At 48.7% G+C, this 23,899-nt stretch overlaps 1 protein-coding gene across 1 annotated transcript in view; it reads left to right on the plus strand.

Annotated features, from left to right (window-relative positions):
* Positions 1 to 23,899, plus strand: part of plxna4 (plexin A4) — a 155,183-nt gene that overhangs the window by 105,700 nt on the left and 25,584 nt on the right. The window contains 17 exon segments of the mRNA XM_049019343.1: positions 4,241 to 4,441; positions 6,259 to 6,355; positions 8,023 to 8,213; positions 13,471 to 13,622; positions 15,377 to 15,494; positions 15,849 to 15,985; positions 16,445 to 16,612; positions 16,877 to 16,974; positions 18,525 to 18,652; positions 18,654 to 18,743; positions 18,745 to 18,765; positions 19,334 to 19,480; positions 19,903 to 20,058; positions 20,060 to 20,102; positions 20,105 to 20,137; positions 20,605 to 20,747; positions 22,612 to 22,880. Of these exon segments, the coding sequence (XP_048875300.1) occupies positions 4,241 to 4,441; positions 6,259 to 6,355; positions 8,023 to 8,213; positions 13,471 to 13,622; positions 15,377 to 15,494; positions 15,849 to 15,985; positions 16,445 to 16,612; positions 16,877 to 16,974; positions 18,525 to 18,652; positions 18,654 to 18,743; positions 18,745 to 18,765; positions 19,334 to 19,480; positions 19,903 to 20,058; positions 20,060 to 20,102; positions 20,105 to 20,137; positions 20,605 to 20,747; positions 22,612 to 22,880 (2,192 nt within the window).

Genomic DNA, 23,899 nt, shown 5'->3' on the forward strand with positions numbered 1-23,899 from the left:
CAGTGTGTGTTTCCTCTTGGGTCAGTGTATACCTTTGTGTGTGTGTTGATGTTTCTGCTTGGTGCACTGTGTGTTTCCGTTTGTGCGAGTATGTGATCTCGTGTGAGTGTGTGTTTCCGTTTGTGTAAGTATGTGATCTCGTGTAAGTGTGTGTTTCCGTTTATGTGAGTATGTGATCTCATGTGAGTGTGTGTTTTCATTTGTGTGAGTATGTGATCTCGTTTGAGTGTGTGTTTCCGTTTGTGTGAGTATGTGTTTCTATCACACAGATGTGATTTGGTACACTGAGCATAGTGGGTATTTTACCCTTAGGTTTATATTTAGTGTGTTTTCATGCTGGTATTTAATAAAAGCATCCTAATTCAGTCTCAGTTACCCATGGGAGGAATCACTCGCTCACAGACCTGCAGATCTTTAGCAGCTAGTGCAGTGTGTCCGCCCACCCTGTGCCCATATCTGAAACAGCAGGGCACATTCTCTGGTTTGTGGGGTCTGCCACGCCTCGTTGTGGATGAATTAACCTTGTTTTTATCAAGGGAGCCTTCCTCACCTGGTCTTCCAACGTGATTTTATGGGTGATTTTAAGCAGACTGCGGTTTTCCATCAACTCACTGCAGAGGTCCCATGGACCTGGTGGGGGTGGCGTTTGTGTGACCCCCTCACCCCCAACCCAGCTTGATAGAGCAACTTTTGCACAACAAAAATTCTGATAATGCCACATTAGAGGGTCCTTGCAGAAAGTTACTCTGTTGTAATCAGAGGTGGCTGCTGACCAAGCTAACTCTACAGCAGGGGTCTCCAACTCCGGTCCTGGAGAGCTACTATCCAGCAGGTTTTTTATGCTGCCTGGCTTCTGATGAGCCACACCTGTTCCTGGTATTTACCTGAGAACAGGTGTGGTTCATCAGGAGCCAGGTAGGATAGCAAACCTGCTGGACGGTAGCCCTCCAGGACCGGAATTGGAGACCCCTGCTCTAGACTGATGCCCCTCCTACCCCCACCACCATACAGTGTAACACCTGAATATGTATCAGCCATCACTATTAGAAATATTGTAGTAGGTATCAACTGTAGTCCTAAACATTTACATTGGTTGCTAATGTCAATCAAATGTCGCCATATTCAGTGTGTATCCTAAGCCTTTAACTGTCCATCTGTTTACTAGGTGAGTTCTAGACAGGTGCCCCCTTTGCTGAAATATAGTCATTATAAAAATACAAGTAAAATGAATGGAGTGACGGTATGAGTAATAGTGTACAGCTTTATATTGCTATTTTATTACATTACTACACAAACACACCAACAAAAGCCATATCGTTGTTGTATCAGGAAAGCACTTGTGAGTTCCCTTTGCGGTCAGAGTTTTCACTTTCATTGTGTCCCCTAAATGCCAGCTCCTGTCAACCCGAGAATTAAATTGCATCAATCAGCATTTTCAGAATCTCAAGGTTTCTCCTCACTGTGTCATGTTTGGCTAACTGGAGATGCACGCTTTTGTCGATGAAACTGTCAGTCCCCACTAGGGTTGTCATTTTCGAAAGTGAAGATATAAGGGAGGCAACCCCCAGCTCCCCAGGTTCATTACAATACATTTCAGCCCAAGGAGGGGGCAGCATTGTATTCTAATACAGGGAGACGGTGTAATACGAGTATACAGGGCAGGTACAAATTGTAACATTCAGATTTCCCAAAAGACTTCAGTGCGTAAATACACTGATGTGTTCCTTTTGTGCAATAAAAAACTACACCAAAAAATGAACGTTCTTCTTTACAGTATATAAATGGGACTAGCTATAGTCAACAAGAACAATATTGCCACGGACTTGAGCAGAGAAGGCATGGGGATGGGACATGGTGCCGGCATGAAGGAAGGTGGAGGACCCCCTTATGCCTCACAGGACAAATGGGGTTTATTAACAAAACTGAAAATACTAGAAACACTCACAAAACAAAAACAGACCACGAGGGGTCAAAACTAAAAAGAGGATAACAATGACTAACTACAAATGGGGTTAGGGTTAGGGTTAGGGTTAGGGAAACGAGGAGCGGGTAGGGTTAGGGAAATGAGGAGCGGGTACGGTTAGGGTTAGGGAAACGAGGAGCGGGTAGGGTTAGGGTTAGGGAAACGAGGAGCGGGTAGGGTTAGGGAAATGAGGAGTGGGTAGGGTTAGGGAAATGAGGAGCGGGAAGGCAGGTAAAGTACAAATAACACAAAAAACTACACTGGAGAACATTCTCAATACAACTGAAGCATTCCACTGACGTGCAATGACCCACTGAAGAACACAACTAAGGAAGGATCCTAAATACACAACTGAACCAGGTAACGACAGAGGAGGACTAAGACAGGCAACAGGTGAAACTAATAATGAAATCAAGGAACTGGGGGATCAAACAGGGAACATAAGAAACTCACAGGAAGAGGGAAACCAAATCTAACACTGAAGAATAAAAGACAGGCAAAAACATAATCACAGGCACAAAAGCAAAAACCAAAACCAAATACAAGTTACAAAACACAGGAACTAGAAAACTGATACAAATGAAACACAACAGAACAAAATCTACAAAAATACAAAAACAGAGAAGGTGGGATTTTAACACAAAACTGAGAGGTTGATAGATAACCACACACTGAACTCACTAAGCTATGTGGCCAGGGGAAGAGGAAGGGGGAAGAGGAAGGGGAGCAGGGGAAAACACAAAGGCTAACAACAGTGAGGACTGGATAGCCAGGGACACCTGCTGGCCAAAAGGGGAGGAGACACGAAAGGCTGGGACAGATAGGTGCAGTCCCTGACAAATATTTACAAATCAAAGTATTTTTTACTTCTGGCTCTTTCACTTAGAGTGTACCAATTCACTGTTCACAAACCAACAAGGACTATTTGAGAACAAGTGAGTTTATCTTGCCCGATGACCAAGCTCATGTTCTGAATGGTTAATCACACGTCAATCATCATTATCTCAAGAACGCGCCCAAAAGCAAATAATTGGAAAGACTAGGGTGGGTTTAAAAACATGTTATTTTCCATAGCTGTCCAATAAACTACTAAACAGAAGGTGATGAGAAATATACTGAAGGCTATGAGTTTAGTGAGGCATTAAAATATGAATGTAAGGTTTTTTTTCTTTATTTTTATTTATTTTGGTGAAGCTCTGTTTCACTTTTTGTCTTAATGAATGTCTTAATATTAGGCCCCCGCCCCCCACCCCCCACAAAGCTACCAAGTGGGTCGCCAAGCAACTGCCAGTACCAACCAACAGAGTAGGGGCATATGGAGACTGAGGGTATCTATCATGCCACCCAGAGGCAGGGAATGAGTGTCCTTTCGGGGGACAACTTGGGTGGTGGAACAGGGCAGCCATTATTCTGACGGTAATAATGACATGCAGGCATCTGTGTGCGTGTCCCTTCATGCCGAGGTGACGTCACGGGCCACCAGACAGACAGAACCAGAACACAAAGTGAAACGCGACACAAATGGCCGTCAACTTCAATCTGTTGTGGAATTTGGTCCTTGGTTCCCACAAAGATAGTCGTACATGCATGCATTGCAACACAGGCTGCGTGTGGTGGCGTTCACACGTGCACCTGTGCGAGACAGGGATGGAGGAAAGAGGGAGTGTGAAGGAGGCGTTTGTGTATAGGGGGGGGGGGTGCTGTGTCAGCAAATAACATGTAAATTCCAGAGCCCCCGTACATTAGCGCTGTCAGGATGAAAGATAGTCGGGGTGCTCACGGTCTCGTGCAAGCACAGCTGTTTATCGCTGCGTGTAATAGGATTTTACAACCCCCACCACCCCACCCCGGTGCTCGTAAAGATCACACTCATCGCCCTTACGCATCCCTACTGAGTCACGTCTGTGCCTTAACTAATCACTGCAGCCAAATGCAGGTCCTGATCCCTGTTTATCGTGTGGTCGTGTGGTCCAATCCCTGTTACATTCCAACTTTGGAGCTATAATGGGGTTGAAGGTATTAGCCTGGTCATGTTACGGTCTGCGTGTGTGTGTGTGTGTGTGTGTGTGTGTATGTGTGTGTAAGCAAGAACTGCACCTTCAAGGTACTGCATTCTCTCTCTCTCTCTCTATCTATCTATCTCTCTCTCTGCCATGTCTTATTATCTGATGTGATTCAGGTAATTCAGGCCCCATTTCTGCACCAAAGCATCTGTAGGATCCCATCTCGATTGAGCCCGGCTTGGCTCAGCTCTCACTGGCTTCCATCCCATTTCAGGAATGTCCCCAGCTGCTCCCTGCAGAGCGGATCCTGGTGCCGGTGAACGTGGTGAAGCCCATCACACTGAGGGCCCGGAACCTGCCACAGCCACAATCAGGCCAGCGTGGCTATGAGTGTGTGCTCAACATCCAGGGGGCGGAGCACCGAGTGCCGGCACTGAGGTTCAACAGCTCCAGCGTGCAGTGCCAGAACACCTCTGTGAGTGTTTGTGTGTCTGTGTGTGTGTGAGTACACCTCTTTGAGTGTGTGTGTCTGTGAGTACACGTCTGTGAGTGTGTGTGTGTGTGTATGTGTTAGAACACCTCTGTGACTGTTTGTGTGTCTGTGTGTGAGTACACTTCTTTGAGTGTGTGTGTCTGTGAGTACACCTCTGTAAGTGTGTGTGTGTTAGAACACCTCTGTGAGTGTGTGTGTGTCTGTGTGTGTGAGAGTACACCTCTTTGAGTGTGTGTGTCTGTGAGTGTGTGTGTGTGTGTGTGTATGTGTTAGAACACCTCTGTGACTGTTTGTGTGTCTATGTGTGTGTGAGTACACCTCTGTGAGTGTGTAGTGTGTGTATGTGTTAGAACACCTCTGTTAGTGTTTGTGTGTCAGTGTGTGTATGTGTGTGTCTATGTGTGTGAGAATAGCTCTGTGAGTGTGTGTGCATGTCTCTGTGTGTGTGAGAACACCTCTGTGAGTGTGTGTCTCTGTGTGTGTGAGAACACGTCTGTGAGTTGTAATGACACAGTGATATAAATGCATGTGTGTATTTTAGCAGAAACACCGATGTATTGACACATGCACTGTCCCCACAAGGTCACTGCTTAATACCCATTCATGGGGCCTGGACTAGCACAGACCAGAAACGTCATGAGGTTCCTCTCGTAAGAGATATGCAGTGAAAGCTGCCCATTGTGCCCACTTGACCCTGACCTGATCAGACCCAGAACAGTGCATGTTTATTTTTCACGTACCTTGTTGCTTTACTGTAGGTTTTCAGCCCCAGTTTATTTTAGGTTTAATATTATGTTCCCATAAGCGCTAGTCTCAGCCCGTGGTTAAATGCTACTGTGTTTCACATATGATCAGCTGTATGATCTGCATGGAGTGGGGAGGGTTAGTCTGCCCCCGCAATGGTGAAAAATGTACTCGGGGGAGAGGCCTTGACCATGAACCAGAGTTTTCAGCTGCTTTCTGTACAACAATAGATGGGGTGCTGTATACCTCAGTTGGTTAGGGAGATGTGCCCATGTCCAGGAGGTCATGCGTTCGAAACCCGTGGCTGGCAGAGTAATCACATCACTGTTAGGGTCTTGAGCAATGACCTTAGCCCCGACCGCTCCTGGGGTGCTGGCTGACAGAGTTCTTCTCATTTATACTCTGCTAAATAAAATGTAAATCATTGCTTATGTCAGTCAGCTGCATTATTTTAAATGTCGAGAGTAGCTTTAGTGACTTTATTTTTTCAAATGGCCATTTGTCCGGCACATTGTCTGGCCGGTTATTTGCAGACGACCTTTGATCTAAGCAGGTTGTAATCTGATCTGGGAGCAGTGCTTAGGTCGGTAATGTGTCTATCTGCATGTCTTGGGGTGGTCTTCTTGCATTTGCACGCCCTGTGAGAGTAACCGTAATGAGATTCTGACACTGCACAGTTTACTCACAGACCGTTTAGGGAAATGTGCAGGGGGGGGGGGGGGGGGGGGTTTCCACCTCAGCAACTTCATTCCCAAACACCACCCTCCCTTCCACCAAACCGAAAAAAAATAGCCTTTGTATTAGCAGAATATATTTTTTTAAGTTAGTATTTAATATTTAAACTTGTCATTCTTTATTAAAACATTCATTATATTTCCATTTGAATTAGTAAATTGCTTCTTTGATTTTGTTGATTGTGGTTTTAGTGCACGCAGAATTACGCGCTTCATCATTTTACGGATGGTTATTTGGCGTTGCTGCTCCGTCCATGATAATGAGCCTGTCCCCCCCCCCCCCCCCCCCCCCCCCACTCCATGCTAACTCCATGGTGACAGTACTTCTACGATGGGATGGAGATGAGTAGCCTGTCAGTTGAGCTCACGGTCATCTGGAACGGCGACTTCACCATCGACAACCCGGCCCACAACAAAGGTGAGTTTCCTGCAGTCCTGTGCGTTGGCATGGTAACAGAACCACATGGTCTGATCTCCTGGGTTACCACTCCCCTGCATCCCCTCTTTCTCTCTCCCCTCTACTTGCTCTATCTCTTCTCCCTCTTCCACTTTCATTTGCTATGCTGCCTTCACTACCTCTCTCATCCCTCTCTCTGTCTCTTCTGTCTTCCTCTTTCGTTTACTGTGTTGACTTCATCTCCCTCTTTCATCCCGCCCTTCTCTATCCTTCCCTCCATCTTCATCTCTTTAGTTCTCACATCTCGATCTTTCTGTTCCTCTCAGTTCTCTTCCGCTTCTCTCCTTCTTCTTAGCTTGCCTCATTAACTTGGCCATATCTCTCTCTCCCCCTCTCCCCTCTCCCCCTCTCCCCTCTCCCCCTCTCCCCCTCTCCCCCCTGTCACTGTATGCCGCTCTCGGAGACTTGCTTCCACCTCCCACTGGCTTTTAGCTGTTGAGCCCACATTAAGGAGCCCGGAGCATTGTGGGAGGTGGCCACTGGTCCTGATGGCCGCACTGATGGTAGCACGTTCATCATGGAATGAAAGCAGTCAAATGTTGCTGCGTGTTGCTGGGATGCTCAGGTCCGCATTACACCAAACCCAGCCGCACGTATGTAGTGTGAGGCAGCATTTGTTTTTACTGATTATACAGTGGGACGTGTCTTCATTCTTTTCGGTTTTTGTTTGGAGAAATACCTCTATGAGTTTGTCTGTGTCTGTCTGTCTGTCTGTCTGTCTGAATGTATGTCTGTCTGTCTGTCTGTCTGAATGTATGTCTGTCTGTCTGTCTATGTTTTTGTAGGTCTGTATGTACCACATTATGGGGACATTTTTGAGTCTGCGTTAGCTGTTACCTTTTTAGTGTGTTGGGACAGTTTTGTAAGTCCCCATAATATGAACCTCAATTTTATAATAAAAAAAAAAAACTCTATGACTGCAGTCAAAAACTAAAAATGCCAGAAATTTCTGTGTATGAGAGAGAGAGAGAGAGAGAGAGAGAGAGAGAGAGAGAGAGAGACGGGTCGGGCTTTTGCTCTCAAAGGACGTTTTCACGGTTCAGTCCCACCGGGAGAGAGGCGGTACAGAACTCAGCAGGTTTAATGTGATGGACGGATTACAGAATCATCTAACGGCAATTAAAGAGTAGATTCCACAGTAGTTTCCATGGTGATGAAAGACGTTGAACCGGAAGATGGGGAGTGATAGGCCGTGTACTCCGGGCAGGGGTAGATATGGGAAAAAGGGAGCCAGAGGATCCATGTATTGATCCAAAGATCTCGCATATCTGCGTGTCATCTTTGGTCATAAGAAGGAGTCTCCTGTAACAGGGATCCCCTGTTTGTGAGGTTTATGAAACCTGACAGAACAAGCAACAAAGAAACACAGAAAGCCCTTTGGGATTTAAGCTGTAGGCTCCACATCTCTGCTGAGTCGTGTGCTTAATGCTGCCTGTAATTGTCTCTGACTGTTATTCACCTTTTTTATAACAATAAAACTTCATTTTCCCAGATGCTGCTGCCAGGAGCAATGGCTCATCTGTTACTCGTTACAATAGCACATGTGTTCAGCTTGCTCATGTTCACCAGTATGCATACACATTCAGCCCTGCTCACGCCCTGCGCCCTGTGCTTGCCTGTGTCCCCAGTCCACCTGTACAAGTGTGACGCCCGGCGCCGGAGCTGTGGGCTGTGTCTGAAGGCTGATCCCCTGTACGGCTGCGTTTGGTGCAAGGGAGAGGACCGCTGCACGCTCAAGCAGCATTGCCCCCACCCTGAGAGCCAGTGGCTGCAGCCCAGCGGACCCAACAGCAAGTGCACCCACCCCAAAATCACACAGGTGAGAGTGCACAGCTGCCACTGTCATGCCACTGCAGTACATACCACAAAATCACACAGGTGAGAGTGTACAGCTGCCACTGTCATGTCACTGCAGTGCATACCACAAAATCACACAGGTGAGAATGCACAACTGTTACTGCCATACCACTGCAGTACATACCACAAATTCACACAGGTGAGACCGCACAGCTGTTACTGTTATACTACTGCAGTACACACCCCAAAATTATACAGGTGAGACCACACAGCTGTTACTGTTATACCAGTGCAGTACACACCCCAAAATTATACAGGAGAGAGTGCACAGCTGTCACTGTCATGCCACTGCAGTATGCACCCCAAAATCATACAGGTGAGACCGCACAGCTGTTACCGTTATACCACTGTAGTACGCACCCCAAAATCAAACAGGGGAGAGTGCACAGCTGTCACTGTCATGCCACTGCAATATGCACCCCAAACTTATACAGATGAGAGCACACAGCTGTCACTGCCATACTACTTCAGTGCCACACATCTTACTACCGTCACACTTCTCTGCAGGTTCAGATTACACGGAGTGATCTGACCTGGCTGTTCTGACAGGGGGTGGGGCTTATGGTCCATTGCTGTTCTCCATCACAGTTTCATGCACTCGTAAATCCCGCCGTGTACTCCCTGACAGATTTCTTTTAAGCCCGATGGGTGTAATGCATTCTAATGCACTTCATTACCATGACATCCTGGCTGAACAATCTTTACTCAGACACGAAATGGAGAGTGATTAAATGTTTTCCTCCAATAACCATCAATTAGCTTGTCAAGTTCAGAAATCTAATCAGCTCCACATCTTCTAATGAAAAGAGACTTCTATCCAGCCATGCTGTCTACAGCTTGACACAAAGCAGAGGGTAGACCCATAGCAGGAGGGGCACTTTTGGATGGAATAGCCTCATGGATAAATCCAGTCATAGCAACGTATTATTTAGATTATTCTACAAGGTGAAGTTGTTCAGAAAATGGGACCTGAAACAAACAAAGACTCAGAAACGTAGTATGAATATTGGGAAAATTGGAAATATCGAGGAAATTTGGAATATTAAATGTCTGCATTTGTCAGGAATTGACCTGCACGATGGTTAGTGAAACGGCGTCCTATCAGAAAAAGCTGGCTGTGGGAATCGTCTAGCTGCTCTTAGAAGAGAGAATCTCATACAGGCTGCCTCTCTGTATCTGAACGATGAAGAACTGAAGAGTCATAACAGACTGATGGTGAGAATGGAGCAGCTTTGGACACTTGTGTTAATGGTAATGCTGAAGGTAGTGCCAGTCTGGTTGATTATCACTGGCTGGGCATCCCCCAAAGCTATCAGCATTCCTCTGTGATAATAAGGGCCTCCTTTCACCTCCTTTCAAGATCTAGGCTGGTGGAAGAAGAACAAGGTAGAGCATTAACTACTCCTCCTCAGAGACTTATGTCAGGCTGGGGGGATGTAGTATTTGGCAGATAATAGATGATGTGGCCTATTTAGTGGTGTAGTAATGCCCCGAAGGTCCTTCAAGCCCCTAATGACCCATGGTAGCCACTCAGCACCTAGCTCTTGGGTTGACTGATGGCACGACGTGCCAATCAGGGGCTTGTTCCAGGGATGATGGATGGGCGTGTGCATCAATCTGACAAACAGTTCTTTCGACAGCTGAGCAGTCCACCGAGATGATTTGTCTGTTTCTTCTTAGTCGCGCTCATAAAAAGAGTCATCCGCGCGGCAGGAAGAGCAGAAGCTGTGAAAAGGTCCGAGGCCCTGTCGCTTTGGGACCGGCATGTGCTCGTCACATGGGCCCACACCTCTTCCACGGACCGGCACGCACCTTAAAGGCGAATTAAAGGATCCAACCTCTCATTAGCAGCCCTGGAGTTTCAGCTGTGAGGCGATGGGAGGGATGTGAGAAATTTTAATGACTGGCGCGTGCCCCTTCCCCCCTCCCAGCCTCGTCCCCCCCCCCCCCTTCCCAGTGTCCACTTGGCAGCTTCAGGCACGGCCGTCTCCGCAGAGCTCGGTTCAATTAGGTTTCCTGTCGTGAGCGTTACGCCGACTCTTTACATTTATTTCTTTATTTCCGTGGTCTGTTCGCTTGTCCTGCCAAGGACCATTTGGAAAGGCACTTTGCTTCTGCAACAAAAAAAAAAAAACAGCTTGTTCAAAGGTCACCACTGAGGTCACCAGAGACCTCATCACCCTGCGTCCAGATCCCAGAAATAGCTGCAATCTGTCTCTGTCACTGGTCACAATTTCAGCTTCTTGGCAGAAATGGAATATGTATATAATAACGTGTAATAGTATATAATATAGGATCTTACAGTAATAATGTAATCATGTGCTTGGAGAGTTATATGAATGACTGAATAATTGAAGGCCCGAATTGGCTTCGGGGGAGTGCTACAACGTTCTACGATGCCGCCTGAACCCTCCCGCCGGCCTGCACTCCTCGAGCCTCCACTCCTGCCCACGTACGTGTGGATCCCTGTTGACATGGGCTCACATTCCCCCTCATATCTGAGGCCCTGTCGCATTTGGATCTGGCGCGAAATCACATCAAAGCGATCTGGGTGCTGACGAGCGTCCCTAAAGCATTTCATTAAGCGGTAGGGATCAGCGCGGCGTTCAGCTCGCGCGGTGAGCCGCTCGATGAGGGGATATCCTCAACGCCTGCATGCTCTGCCTGTATTGGCAGTGTCTACGGCACCTCGTGGTGCTGGGGCAGTGGAAGATGGCAATTATTTTGGCCAGTAGTTACCCAGTGGCTTTTCTAAATGTTTAAAACCGTGCCCAGTGAGCAACCTACTCAGAAACTCTCTCCTTGCTTGTACCTTACATGAGCCAAATAAGCTAATAGAACGTTCCAGCAGGTTCCGGCTAACTTCATAACGCTTCTGCTACTTGACAGCTTCGGATGCCAGCTGGGTCTGTGTTTCGTTGCCGTGTTCGTCCTTCGCGGGTCGGCCAGGCGTCAAGGTCACGTGTTCTGTGACGGTGGGATTTGGGCGTTTGGAAACCGAGGCGAGTCCACTGTCCCTATTCCAAGCCCGTGAGCTGTCCTGAAGATGCTTTCCAGAACTTTCCCTCAACTCAGCTCCATCTTTTATGAGTCTTACTGCCATTTCAGTGAAGAGCAGCTCCATTAAATCAAAGATCTGAGGCGTGGAAGCTTGGTACCTGAGAGGCTAGAAACTGCTAATGCTTCTGACCACAGAAAGTATTAACATGAGTGTATCTTTCATCGGACTGGTCTTCACATCTTTCATTAAGGAGACTGTTTGCTTTCTCCATGAGAAGCTCGGCGTGGTGCAACAGTGTGATTCCGACGGTGATGCTCAATTGCCACCCATTTCTGGGTTCAAAACACCTCCTCTGGAATCTTGTTGAGCATCTTCCCAGCTTTTGCACTTCGGCTTTTTAACACTCCGCGTCTTAGTAACAGGGACAGTTCCCCCTCCCGCCCAGCTGTGTGCCAGGGAAACAAATAAAGTCTTTTGTGTTGATTCTTGGTTCTACAAGAGTGATCCTTGTTAGTATAGTGATTAAAATCACCTCCTGGCACATGGGAGACTGGAGATTGATTCCCTAATGAGGAGGTGCATGTTTTTGGGGGCAATGCGTGTTTCACTGGGTCAGGATGCATTGCCTGTGTTCGGAAGGTTGCTGGTTCAAATCCCATTATTGGTAGAGTAACCATTGGCTCCCAGAATAAGTTCCTTAGCCCCCAGTTGCTCCAGGGACTGGTTGACTGACTGGCTTTCTCAGTTATAAAATATATATGAATATAAAATATAAACAAATGAGGCCACTGCAATATCCATTCCGAAAGTTTCATAACTGGATCTTCAAGGCAGAGAAGGAGCATTTCAATGTCACAAACCCCATCATATGAGACCCCCCCCCCCGCCCCCCACCCTGGCCTGACAGAGAGGCAGCATGTGCCTGTAATATGGCATGGAGCTGTGAATCTGAGCAGGGAGGGGGGTGTGAGACTCGCACGCCCACAGGCCTGTCTGACACCCCCACTCATAGGAACGAAACTCACGTACACATCTGTCTTTGAGGAAGTGCAGTCTGCATGCCAGTATGTATGTACACTCACGCGGTTTAAGGATGCTGGCTGACTTTAGAGACTGTGTTCAATTAAAGGGCTGCTTCGAGGAGCTTGTTACATCACTGAACCTTCAAGCATCAGATTATAAAGTCCCCCCTGCCCATTGACACTTTTGGGATTTTAATGAACAAACAGGGACTGGAGGATGTGTCACATGATGTTGTGGTTCACTGGAATGTGACTGTGCCCCGCAGATAAAAAAAAAAAAAAAAACGATCTTTTTTTGGCTGCTAGGGAGATGTTTGATTGGATAGTTTTGCTCTCAGGATGCTGGGCTGGTGGCTGTTAGTCTCTCCATCTAAATGGCCATTAGGCGGAAGTGGTGTGACATGAATGAGCTTGTAAACTCAAAAACACAAAGTCCTTATGAACGTGCTGCTTTGTGACTCAAAGCCATGTTAAATGCACATTAACTTGGGAAATAAAAATTATTTCAAGAAAAACGTAATTAATTTGGGGAATTAAAATGTGGCAACGTGTGGCAGCTCAGAAAGCACCTTTTTTGCTTCGGAATGTAGTTTTAATTAATGAGGTCGTCAGCGGCTCCTTAAACGAGCCAATCAGATCCGTGTTGTGTTACGATGGGGTTGCAAGGCATGTGACTGGTATTGTGCAGTTTTTAAATTGTGTTCTTCAAAGTCTGTTGTTTTATTTTTAAACCGTATAAATAGTGACTGAAATAGGCTCTGGATTCCTCTGTAAGCATCTTTCAGCCCATTCTTCATGGGGTGAGATTCCGGTCATGGAAAACCAGCACTTTGAGTCACAAAGATAGCTTTTTATTCCCTAAGCAGGGGCTTCCGCAGCAACTGGCAGTACCCCCCCCCCCCACCCCAAACAGCAAATGAACATAATTACTCTGCTGGTACCCAGCCCTGCACCATACACTGCACATTTCGCTTATTTACTGTCTAATGTTTTTCGTTAGTCGCCTCTTCTATCTTCTCTGTTTCCTTATCTGTTGTCCGTTCTCCAAGACAAATCGCTGGAAAGTGTGAGGCTGCATGGCCAATGGCCCTCATTGTGATTCTCTCTCTGTAGCATTCTTCAGTATTTCCACACAGACGCACGTGCCTTGGCATTTTGGCATACGCTCACGGTTTCCACGGTGACCCGCTTTCCAGATCACTCCGCTCAGAGGACCCCGTGAGGGCGGCACCCTGGTCACCATCCGAGGGGAGAACCTGGGCCTGGAATTCAGGGAGATCCAGGGTCACGTGAGGGTGGCGGAGGTGGACTGCACCCCAGTTCCTGACGGCTACATCCCTGCCGAGCAGTGAGTGACCACGGGACGCAGCGCACTTCAGCATGACCACCACTAGATGGCGCACAATGCAGTCTCAGCCCCCTGCTGAGCCCAGTCACAGACTCATCAATGTGATGTTGGAATGGGGATAATGGCATGGTTAATCTTCTCCTCAGTCCCAGAGCCTGAGCAATGTGGGGGGGGGGGTCAGGTTGTATCGCTGGACCTCAACACTTCCCGGCTTATACATTATGACCTAAAATTACCTCTTGGGGATTCGGAAAGAAAACACTGGGAAAATATAATAGTCCTTGCTGAGACTGAAACTGTAAAACAAAATAATGTTAGAGGTTATTATGGGGTTTATGCAGCACTTGTGGGGCCTTTGACATCAAATGCATCATGAATATGCATGAAAAACCTTCTGTAAGCGGCTGGTTCAGCCCCGGGATCAGCCCAGAGCCGCAGCCCTTTCATTCCAAGGAGCTTTTGAAAGAAGCTGCTTAAAGGTTAAGAGCTAATTTTGTGTTTGGAAATAAGGCAGATTAGCACTGGGACACCATTTCTGAGCACAGGGACATATTTTTGAGCACAGGGACACCATTTCTTAGCACTGGGACACCATTCCAGAGCACTGGGACACATTTCTGAGCACTGGGACACAATTTCTGAGCACTGATACACCATTTCTGAGCACGGGGACACCATTTCTTAGCACTGGGACACCATTCCAGAGCACTGGGACACATTTCTGAGCACTGGGACACCATTTCTGAGCACGGGGGACACCATTTCTTAGCACTGGGACACCATTCCAGAGCACTGGGACACATTTCTGAGCACTGGGACACCATTTCTGAGCATGGGGACACCATTTCTTAGCACTGGGACACCATTTCTGAGGACTGGGACACCATTTCTGAGCACTGGGACACCATTTCTTAGCACGGGACACATTCTGAGCACTGGGACACCATGTCTTAGCACGGGACACATTTCTGAGCACTGGGACACCATTTCTTAGCACGGGACACATTTCTGAGCACTGGGACACCATTTCTGAGCACTGGGACGCCATTTCTTAGCACAGGACACATTTCTGAGCACTGGGACACCATTTCTGAGCACTGGGATGCCATTTCTTAGCACGGGACACATTTCTGAGCACTGGGACACCATTTCTGAGAACTGGGACACCATTTCTTAGCACGGCAACACATTTCTGAGCACTGGAACACCATTTCTTAGCACGGGACACATTTCTGAGCACTGGGAGACCATTTCAGAGCACTGCAACACATTTCTGAGCACTGGGACACCATTTCTTAGCACGGGACACATTTCTGAGCACTGGGACACCATTTCTGAGCACTGGGACACCATTTCTGAGCACTGCGACACCATTTCTGAGCACTGGGACACCATTTCTGAGCACTGGGACACCATTTTCCAGTCATACTGCACAGATTACATGTCTGTGCTGAAGTGTACATTTCATCCCCACAATGTAGTAAAAACCTGTTATTTTGGCCATGTGGGGCCACAAGGGGAACTCAGTTATATAAAAAATCGTCAAAAAAGTGAAAATATCAAAAGTCTTGCATTTTGTTTGGTTACTTGTCATGAAGGTTAGGGTTGGGTAGGGGTTACGGTCATCATTGTTGGGATTAGAGTTCTCCCCCATAGAAATGAATGGAGTTTCCCTGCAAAGATGTGAATGCAGATGTGTGTGTGTGTGTGTGTCTGTGTGTGTGTGTGTGTGTGTGTGTGTGTCTGGTTTGCAGGATCGTGTGTGAGATGGGGAAGGCAGAGAAGAGTCAGTACGCCGGGAATGTCCAGGTGTGCGTTGGAGACTGCAGGCCGGAGTTCATGGCCATGTCCTACAAGTACTACTACTTCGTGGTGAGTATCATTACTACTGCCTTCCTGTGTGAGCGAGCGAGTGAAACAGCGCGGCTGCCTGCTTCAGCTCACACAACACCGGCCCCCGTATCTGCTTAACCTGGTTTGCAATCATTTTCTATAATGATTTACTGTGCCATCATTCTGTGAGCTATAATCAAATTAGGCTCTGAGTAGTTAATACTCTGATTTGATTTGATTTGATCTGATTTGATGGAGCTTCAGTGATGACACTAGATGATGGAGCAAATATCCAGGAAAATGAGAAGCACGGTGATTGTGATGATCGACGTGCTACACGTCTCGGTCAATACTAGCCGTCAGCACCGTCGGTGGGCTCTGTGCTCCCCCCAGGTCCCCAAGCTGCTCCACCTCAAGCCCAGCCGGGGTCCTGTCTCCGGGGGGACCATCGTCAACATCACCGGCAGCAACCTGGACGCCGGCAGCAACGTCTCCATCATGTTCAAGGACCAGAGGTGCACGTTCCACAGGTGAGAGGGCTCTGCTGGGTCTGGCCCATGTGGGGCAAACTGAACAATCCGCACCCAAATTAGTGACATCATGTCAGCCTGAGGCTAGACGTCAGGCAGGAGGAAATACCACGACCCCGAGGGGAGGCGTTTTTTTTAGTAATTAAACTCCACTCCTCGCTCAGTTTATTGACGTGGATGATGAACTTTAAATATGGGTCAATTCATTAATGCTCATATAATCTCCTCCCATTGAAAAAGCAATTTAAGGATCTAAAGACACGTCAATATTTTTTTCTCTACAGCAGTGAAAGACGTTAAATGAAAATGGTGCGACCTGCCTGCTTTACACTGGAATAACTGTCTGAATGATTTTACTGCATCGGGGGCAGCGGTCTTGGCAGGGCATGGGGTTAAAGGAGGGATTCTGTGAGGGAGGTGGGTGACCCTGACCTGCGTTTCTTGTCTGGTCCCCTACAGGAGGGGGGGGCAGTGGATCACATGCAGGACACAGGCCTCACAGCACGGCTATGGGAACGTCAGCGTGTCGGTGGCAGTTGACAAGGCCAATCTGCACCGGGACCTGAGGTTCGAGTACGTGGAGGACCCCACCATCCTCAAGCTGGAGCCTGAGTGGAGCATCATCAGGTACAGGGATTGGGACACTTAACCCCTCAGCCTATCAGGTCCCGAGAGGTATGGGACACTTCAGCCTATCGAAGAAGAGTGGATGGCACATTTTGACCGATCAGAGGAGAGACTCTGAGAACTATGCAAATCAGAAGTACATTGTGAGGGAATGATTGTGTGAAGGCCTGCGAATAGGGGATGCAAATGATTGAATGAGTTAGTGAGTGAATGAACGGAGTGACCGAGTGAATTTGCCTCTGACCGAATTCTCTCGGCGCACAGTGGCAACACCCCAGTGACGGTCACCGGCACCAACCTAGACATCATCCAGAACCCTCTCATCAGAGCCAGGTACAACAGCCTGGAGACGGTCAATGTGAGTATTGTTCTCCTTCATCTGGATCTGAAAGGAACGGCACACGTGAGCATTCGTGTTAGGTTTTCTTGGATCGCATTCCAGTTGTGGTACAGAGTTCAGAACCTCTCCCACAGCACTCCCACTCACAAAGTCAGTGACATGGGACGCCCTCACTGGAAAGGCTGAGCCCCGACCCTGAACCACACCCCCTTCACAGAGAGGTGTCATTGTTACTCCCCCTCCCCCAGATCCTTTCCCGGACCTGCACCTACAGACAGCTGCTGTTCTCACAGAGAATTTGAACGGGACCCTCAGAGCGCATTACCGCCGGGTGGGGGTAGGGGGTGTATATCGGGTTTCGGCCTCCACTGGAGGTCCGAGAGCATCGGAGCAGGCGGTGAGATCTGAGAGCCGCGAGCAGAAAGGCCACGCTCTGATCCGGAGGCTGAACGGTCATGTGGTGTCCCACGCCACCCAGCCCCCCTATTGTTCCCTAGTCCTGGAGTCTCATGTCTCAGAGAGCCTTTTGAATATAATCAGCACATGGGGGGGAAGTGAAGAGCCATGCCGACGGTCACGGCGCCTGTTTCAGTTACCCTAACCCACTTGAGGTCAGGGGTCCTCACAACACACCCCCAGTCAGTCGCGATCCCACGAGCTTCGATCCTTTTCTCCATGTCATTCCTGCTTCCCAAGGACTCCTTAAAATGACAATAAAGTATGGACTGGAGTTGTTTTGGCGATTGACTAAACACTCAGTGTTACCATGGAGACCAAAAGTATCCCACAAAGTCTTCCTGTGGTCAGTCATGCGCCACAGAACCAGCAGTATGCCTGTTTCAAACAGCAGTCAGGTCAGGAAGGGTCCTGAGGCATAGGGGCTGGGACCAGCATTAAAATCGTAATTCAGTCTATATCTGTTACAGACCTAGACCACCACTGACCTCATGGCTCATGGGAGCTTTATTTACACGACAACGTTCAGAGGGCAGAATGAAAAATGATTGGTTCAGAGAGATAACCAATCAGATTTTAGAAGGGGTGGGTCCAAGCAACTAGAGAAGGCAGAACCAACACATCTGATTGCTTGGTCCTGCCTACTCTAAGGTGAAGGTGGCAGAAGCTCTGAACAACAGGATGGAAGATCACCTTCAGGCAGGATGAAGCTTCACTAAATATTCCCATGTAATGAGGAAATAAGTGAGAGAGTTCAGGTGGGAGGGTCTGCAAAGCAAGTAAATCGAGTCGTTTATGTGTCTCGCTGAAGCTCTTTACGATCCTGCGCTTAATCATGCACCAGGACAAGGCGGTCGGCTGTGCGAGATTCCATGCAGATCAGGACTAATTACGCTCTGAAATACCTCCTTTATTTGGGGCCAATGGAAGTTACATGAAAATGTGCTGTAATTCTCTTTCCGGAAGTTTCTATGTCCCCCGGGGATCTGTCTCTGTCTGGGGGTCTACAGCAGATCTTCTCGCTTAAATGCTTGGGCGTCTCTCAGCACTCAGTGACAATAAGTTTGTAGCGTGAGCAGCCTGTGACCGTGCCCCCCTCCATCCCCCACCCCCCAGACGTGCCGATCCTGGCCCCCACCACCATGCTCTGCCTGGCCCCCGAGCTCCCGGTCAGCCTGAGCCGGCAGCGCGAGGCCCCCGAAAAGCCCGACGAGTTCGGCTTCATCCTGGACGACGTTCACACCTGCGCTGGCGCTGAACGGCAGCGCCTTCATGTACTACCCCAACCCCGTGTTCGAGCCCCTCAGCCCGTCGGGGGTGCTCGAGCTGAAGCCGGGGCTCGCCCATCATACTGAAGGTAGTTACCGCTCTGCTCTCTCTACCGCGTAAGACTGGAAGATGGATGACGATGGATGGATCTATATCTCACATATCTATGTATCTCTACTAGGTTATATATAAAATGGATAGATGGATCTATATCTCAGATATCTATGTATCTGTACTAGGTTATATAGAAAATGGATGGAGGGATCTATATCTCAGATATCTATGTATCTGTACTAGGTTATATAGAAAATGGATAGATGGATCTATATCTCAGATATCTATGTATCTGTACTAGTTTATATAGAAAATGGATGGAGGGATCTATATCTCCCATATCTATGTATCTGTACTAGGTTATATAGAAAATGGATGGATGGATTTATATGTCAGATATCTATGTTGCTGTATTAGGTTATATAGAAAATGGATGGATGGATGGATGGAGGGATCTCTAACTGACATATCTGTATATCTGCACTGTTTACAAATGATTAGAATAGAAATTGGTTAGAAGGATAGATAATGTATGTCTTTGCATAATAATGTATATGTCTTTACATGTATGTCTTTATATATATGAATTTATTTGTTCAAAGGGCCGGAACTTCCTGCCTCCCACCCCCGGGGGCAACGGCAAGCTGAACTACACGGTTCTGATTGGAGAGAAGCCGTGTGCCTTAACCGTCTCCGACACACAACTGCTCTGCGAGTCGCCCAACCAGACGGGCCGACACAAGGTCCTGGTGAGTGGGGGGGGCACTGGTCGCACGGGAAGGGGAGCACATAGGCGGGACAGGGGGGGTGAGGCAAGAACAGCGGTGGCAAAAAATAGATGGAGTGCTTTGCTAAGCAGGGTTAGAGACAGAGCCTAATAATAGCAGGTTTATTGTGCTGATTCAGTAGCTGGAGGGAAGCAGGATGGATTTGGAATGTTCTGGAATGCCACCTGGACTGTGGAGTAAGGGGTTTAACACACACACAAACACACACATAAACATTTCCCACCAACTCATCTGGGCTGGACTGGCCCCCGCCCCCCTCCCTGTACCACCAGCCTTTCCCATAATCCTTTGCTCTGCTGAACCGCCTGTGTGTGCAGGGCCTGAGCGTGTCTATGTTGTCTCACATGTGAGCGTGTCGGCTGTGTGCCCCCCTGTCTGTGCAGGCACGCGTGGGGGGGATCGAGTTCTCCCCGGGCGTGGTGCACATCTCCTCAGACAGCCCGCTGAGCAGCACGGCCATCATCAGCATCGCTGGGGCCGGGGCCCTCCTCATCCTCTTCATCGTGGTGGTGCTCATCGCCTACAAGCGCAAGTCCCGAGGAGAGCGACCTCACCCTCAAGCGGCTGCAGATGCAGATGGACAACTGGAGTCCCGGGTGGCTCTAGAGTGCAAGGAAGGTGAGGGCGGCTCGCAGGGGTGACCCTGCAGGGTCCTTTAGACCCCGTGGTAGCCCCATGCAGAGTGTTATTATCATAAATATCATAAGATTCTGTTGCATTTCATTTCACATAGTATTAGCTTTAATGATGCTGTAATGTATCACAACACACCCATGTAATGCCCTGGGGCAACTCTGTTGTGAAAGGCGCTATATGAAAGTAAATTGAATTGAATTGAATTGAATTGAATTATTTTGTGTGCCTCTGGCAAACACTGCTGAAAAGGACTTCCAGAATACTACCTATAAATATATTTTGCCTTCTGTTTTCTTGTTTATTTAAAATAAATATTATGGATATTTTGCCTATTTTATCTGTTGGAAGGTAGGAGTCACGATAAACATTCACCAGCATTTCCCACGTGTGAGACAGAGGTAACAGCAGCAGGCTAGTGGCAAAAGCAGGTTTTATTTTTGCCACTGCAGCATTCGCCGAGTTACAGACCGACATCCATGAGCTGACAAGCGACCTGGACGGTGCAGGAATCCCCTTCCTGGATTACAGGACGTACACCATGAGGGTCCTCTTCCCGGGCATGGAGGAGCACCCTGTACTGCGGGACCTGGAGGTCAGGCCGTCTAAATGATTGCCGGTATAGAATGTAGCAATCAGGATTTAAGCTACCATAGGATATTCTAATTGTGTGGAAAGTTTTAAAGATCAGATTTCTATTTGATTTAATTTTGAACTCCAGTTCAAAAGTAGAACTGCATAAGGTAGGTTTGTGAGTTGGGTGCGCACCTGACGGCAGAGCATCGGGACGGAGTCACGTGACAGGGCCTGGTGGTTCTGCCTCCTGGTCTGTGACTGAACGATGCCACCACTGGCTGTAACACAATGCGAGCAGGGAAGCCCAGTGTGATAGAGACAGGCGTATTTCTCCGTCTGGTCTGTATTTCTGCTGGGAATACCGTCTCCGCTCAGGCCCAGGTCCCGTGTGACGTGAGGCCTTCCTGCCACAGAGATGCCGTCCGACATACTTCCCGCGCGTAAGGAGCCGGCCTGCATTTGCTACCGCCAGCCCGCCTGCCTCGAGCGGCCCGGCACGGCCGTGTCGTGGTGCCTGGTTTACCAACCTGCAAGCGCGACGAGGCCAACAGTAATAACCAATATTAATGATGAGCTAATTGGAATAAATGAGCTTTTTCTGTGAGACGGCAACATGGAGGTAAATCTAATGAAGGCGCCGTCAGCCAGCCTCTGCTCTGTGATTGGCCGCTAATTGTTATTGATGCGACGGCCGGGGGTGTGATGGGACGTCGAGATTGTTTTTTTTTTTCCGGGGAGAATGAGAGCCCCCAGCTTGTCGGGGATATGAATCAGAGTTATCGGGGGCGGATGGTTGCTGGGGAGTGAGATGTTCTGAAATTGCTCCCTCTCATCTCCTGTGTTATTTTAACATCTCTCCCCCCATCTAGAGTTGATGGCGTGATAGAATGGGGTGGGGGGGGGGGTGCAGGACTGGCCTCTTTGGGCATGATAGCATCGTCGATTCGTTTGCTTTTCGTCAAGCAGCGTTTCGACTCCCCACACAGATTGAGGCACTGTAACCCCCCCCCCCCCACCACAGACTGATATGTCCTCCTCTTTTGTCTCAATGCACTTCATTAAGACGGGGAGGAAACTGAACAGCGGTGCGCGAACAGGCTGGTACAACCACCAACAGAAAGCATCACTTATGCAGCGGAAATGTAACGAAAAACAGGCGTTTCGTTTTTAAACGAGCGCAATGGATCAAAGTGACAGCTTCCCAGAAGGCACGTGTTGGGGACTGAGGGAACGCGGAGCGACTGGCACGGGCGGCGACGTGACAAGCTCATTGTTTACCTCAAGCTGTTCGCGTATCGTGCTGCTTAGACACGCTTCATTTCACTTTGGCCGCTGCTATACCTGAGTAACGTTTAGGGTTAATCCACCTCTGCTTCTGTTTGCCGTCTATTGAGGCAGTCAGGTATACAGTGAAGCTCTCTACCTGAAGGTACAACTGCATTTCCTCTCTTGGGATCAGGATCTTCTAATCCAGGTCATTGAAGGAGAGTTTTCATATGCTGTCACCGCATTCTGCAGGGGGGGGACATAATCTAGCATAGCATAGTTCGCATTTCCCTGGTGTTTTTCCACTCACAGCTTGCAGCAGTTACTTGGCAGTTGTGTGAGCATTTTCACCACTATATGGGCACTTTTACCTTTACGTGGGGGGCTCACAGGAAAGCAAGGACTGAGACCCAGGAGGGGAGGGAATGTGTGATGTAAATATCACCGCCCAGCGAGGACGTGCACATAGATGGATGACGGCGGCAGGTGTGGACCTAGAAAACAGGCCAGAAGCTTCCAGAACAAACTCCTGGTGATGTTAGAAAGTGGGGCTTATCTGAATGTTTGTCTGCAGGCAGCCCAGCCTGTGCTGAGCCCGGGCCTCTGTTCCTCTCCAGGTTCCAGGCTACCGGCAGGAGCAGGTGGAGAAAGGGCTGAAGCTCTTCGGCCAGCTCATCAACAACAAGGTGTTCCTGCTGTGCTTCATCCGCACGCTGGAGTCGCAGCGCGGCTTCTCCATGCGCGACCGCGGCAACGTGGCCTCGCTGATCATGACCGTGCTGCAGAGCAAGCTGGAGTACGCCACCGACGTGCTCAAGAACCTGCTGTCCGATCTCATCCACAAGAACCTGGAGAGCAAGAACCACCCCAAGCTGCTCCTCCGCAGGTGTGGTCCAGCGAGCGTCTTGAACTGTCCCCCCCAAAGAAAGCACCCCCTAACACTGCCCCTTCCCAGTGGGCTCCCAGCTCATTAGCGCCTACGGCGTCAGAAGGCTTACCTTGTCCTACACTCATCTACTGCCCTGACAGACTCATCATTAAAGCTTAATTATGATTAATTGCTGTAGAATCTAATTAAACCGCAGCAGGATAATTGAGCTGAGTGACAGCGGGACCTTCTCAGTGTGGCCCTCTCTATTCCTCGCGTGAGGATTTACCCAGGAGCCCAATGCAGCAGCTCTGCATATGCAGCTGTCATTATACCACGAAGATCACGCCCCCATCTGCTCACTCAAACACATGCAGCTCAGGGCTGCTTTCAGTAGCCCCTTTCCCCACTCCACACACACACACACACACACACACACACACACAGACGCACAATTTCCTCCCTGTCACAGGGACAGACACGTTAAATTGCTCCTTCATTACAATGTCTTGCGGAGATTGAAAATGAACTCGGGCTCGCCAGATGATGAGCATATTCCAGTCCTCAGCGCCGATCTGCAGGGAGGGATTACTTCATGCTGACGGGGGGAGGGGGGTTTTGGAACCCAGAGCCTGCCTTGAACCCTGGTTTGGACTTCACAAGGGAACAAACCTGGAACTGCGAGAGGCCTCTCTAGTAGAAGCTCTGCTGGTCTCTCTGGTGGAAATTTCAAGTGTCTCTCTGGTAGAAGCTCTGCTGGTCTCTCTGATGGATGGTTCCGGGTGTCTCTCTGGTAGAAGAGGACACTCAGAACCTCTATGAAAAGAGACTAGTCTCTTTCATAGAGGTTCTTCTCTGGTAGAAGCTCTGCTGATCTCTCTAATGGAGGTTCCGAGTGTCTCTCTGGTAGTAGCTCTGCTGGTCACTCTGCTGGACGTTCCGGGTGTCTCTCTGGTAGAAGCTCTGCTGGTCTCTCTGATGGAGGGTTCCGGGCGTCTCTCTGGTAGAAGCTCTGCTGGTCTCTCTGCTGGAGGTTC

This window comes from Brienomyrus brachyistius, chromosome 1 (genome assembly GCF_023856365.1).
Source record: "Brienomyrus brachyistius isolate T26 chromosome 1, BBRACH_0.4, whole genome shotgun sequence".
Classification (NCBI taxonomy): domain Eukaryota; kingdom Metazoa; phylum Chordata; class Actinopteri; order Osteoglossiformes; family Mormyridae; genus Brienomyrus; species Brienomyrus brachyistius.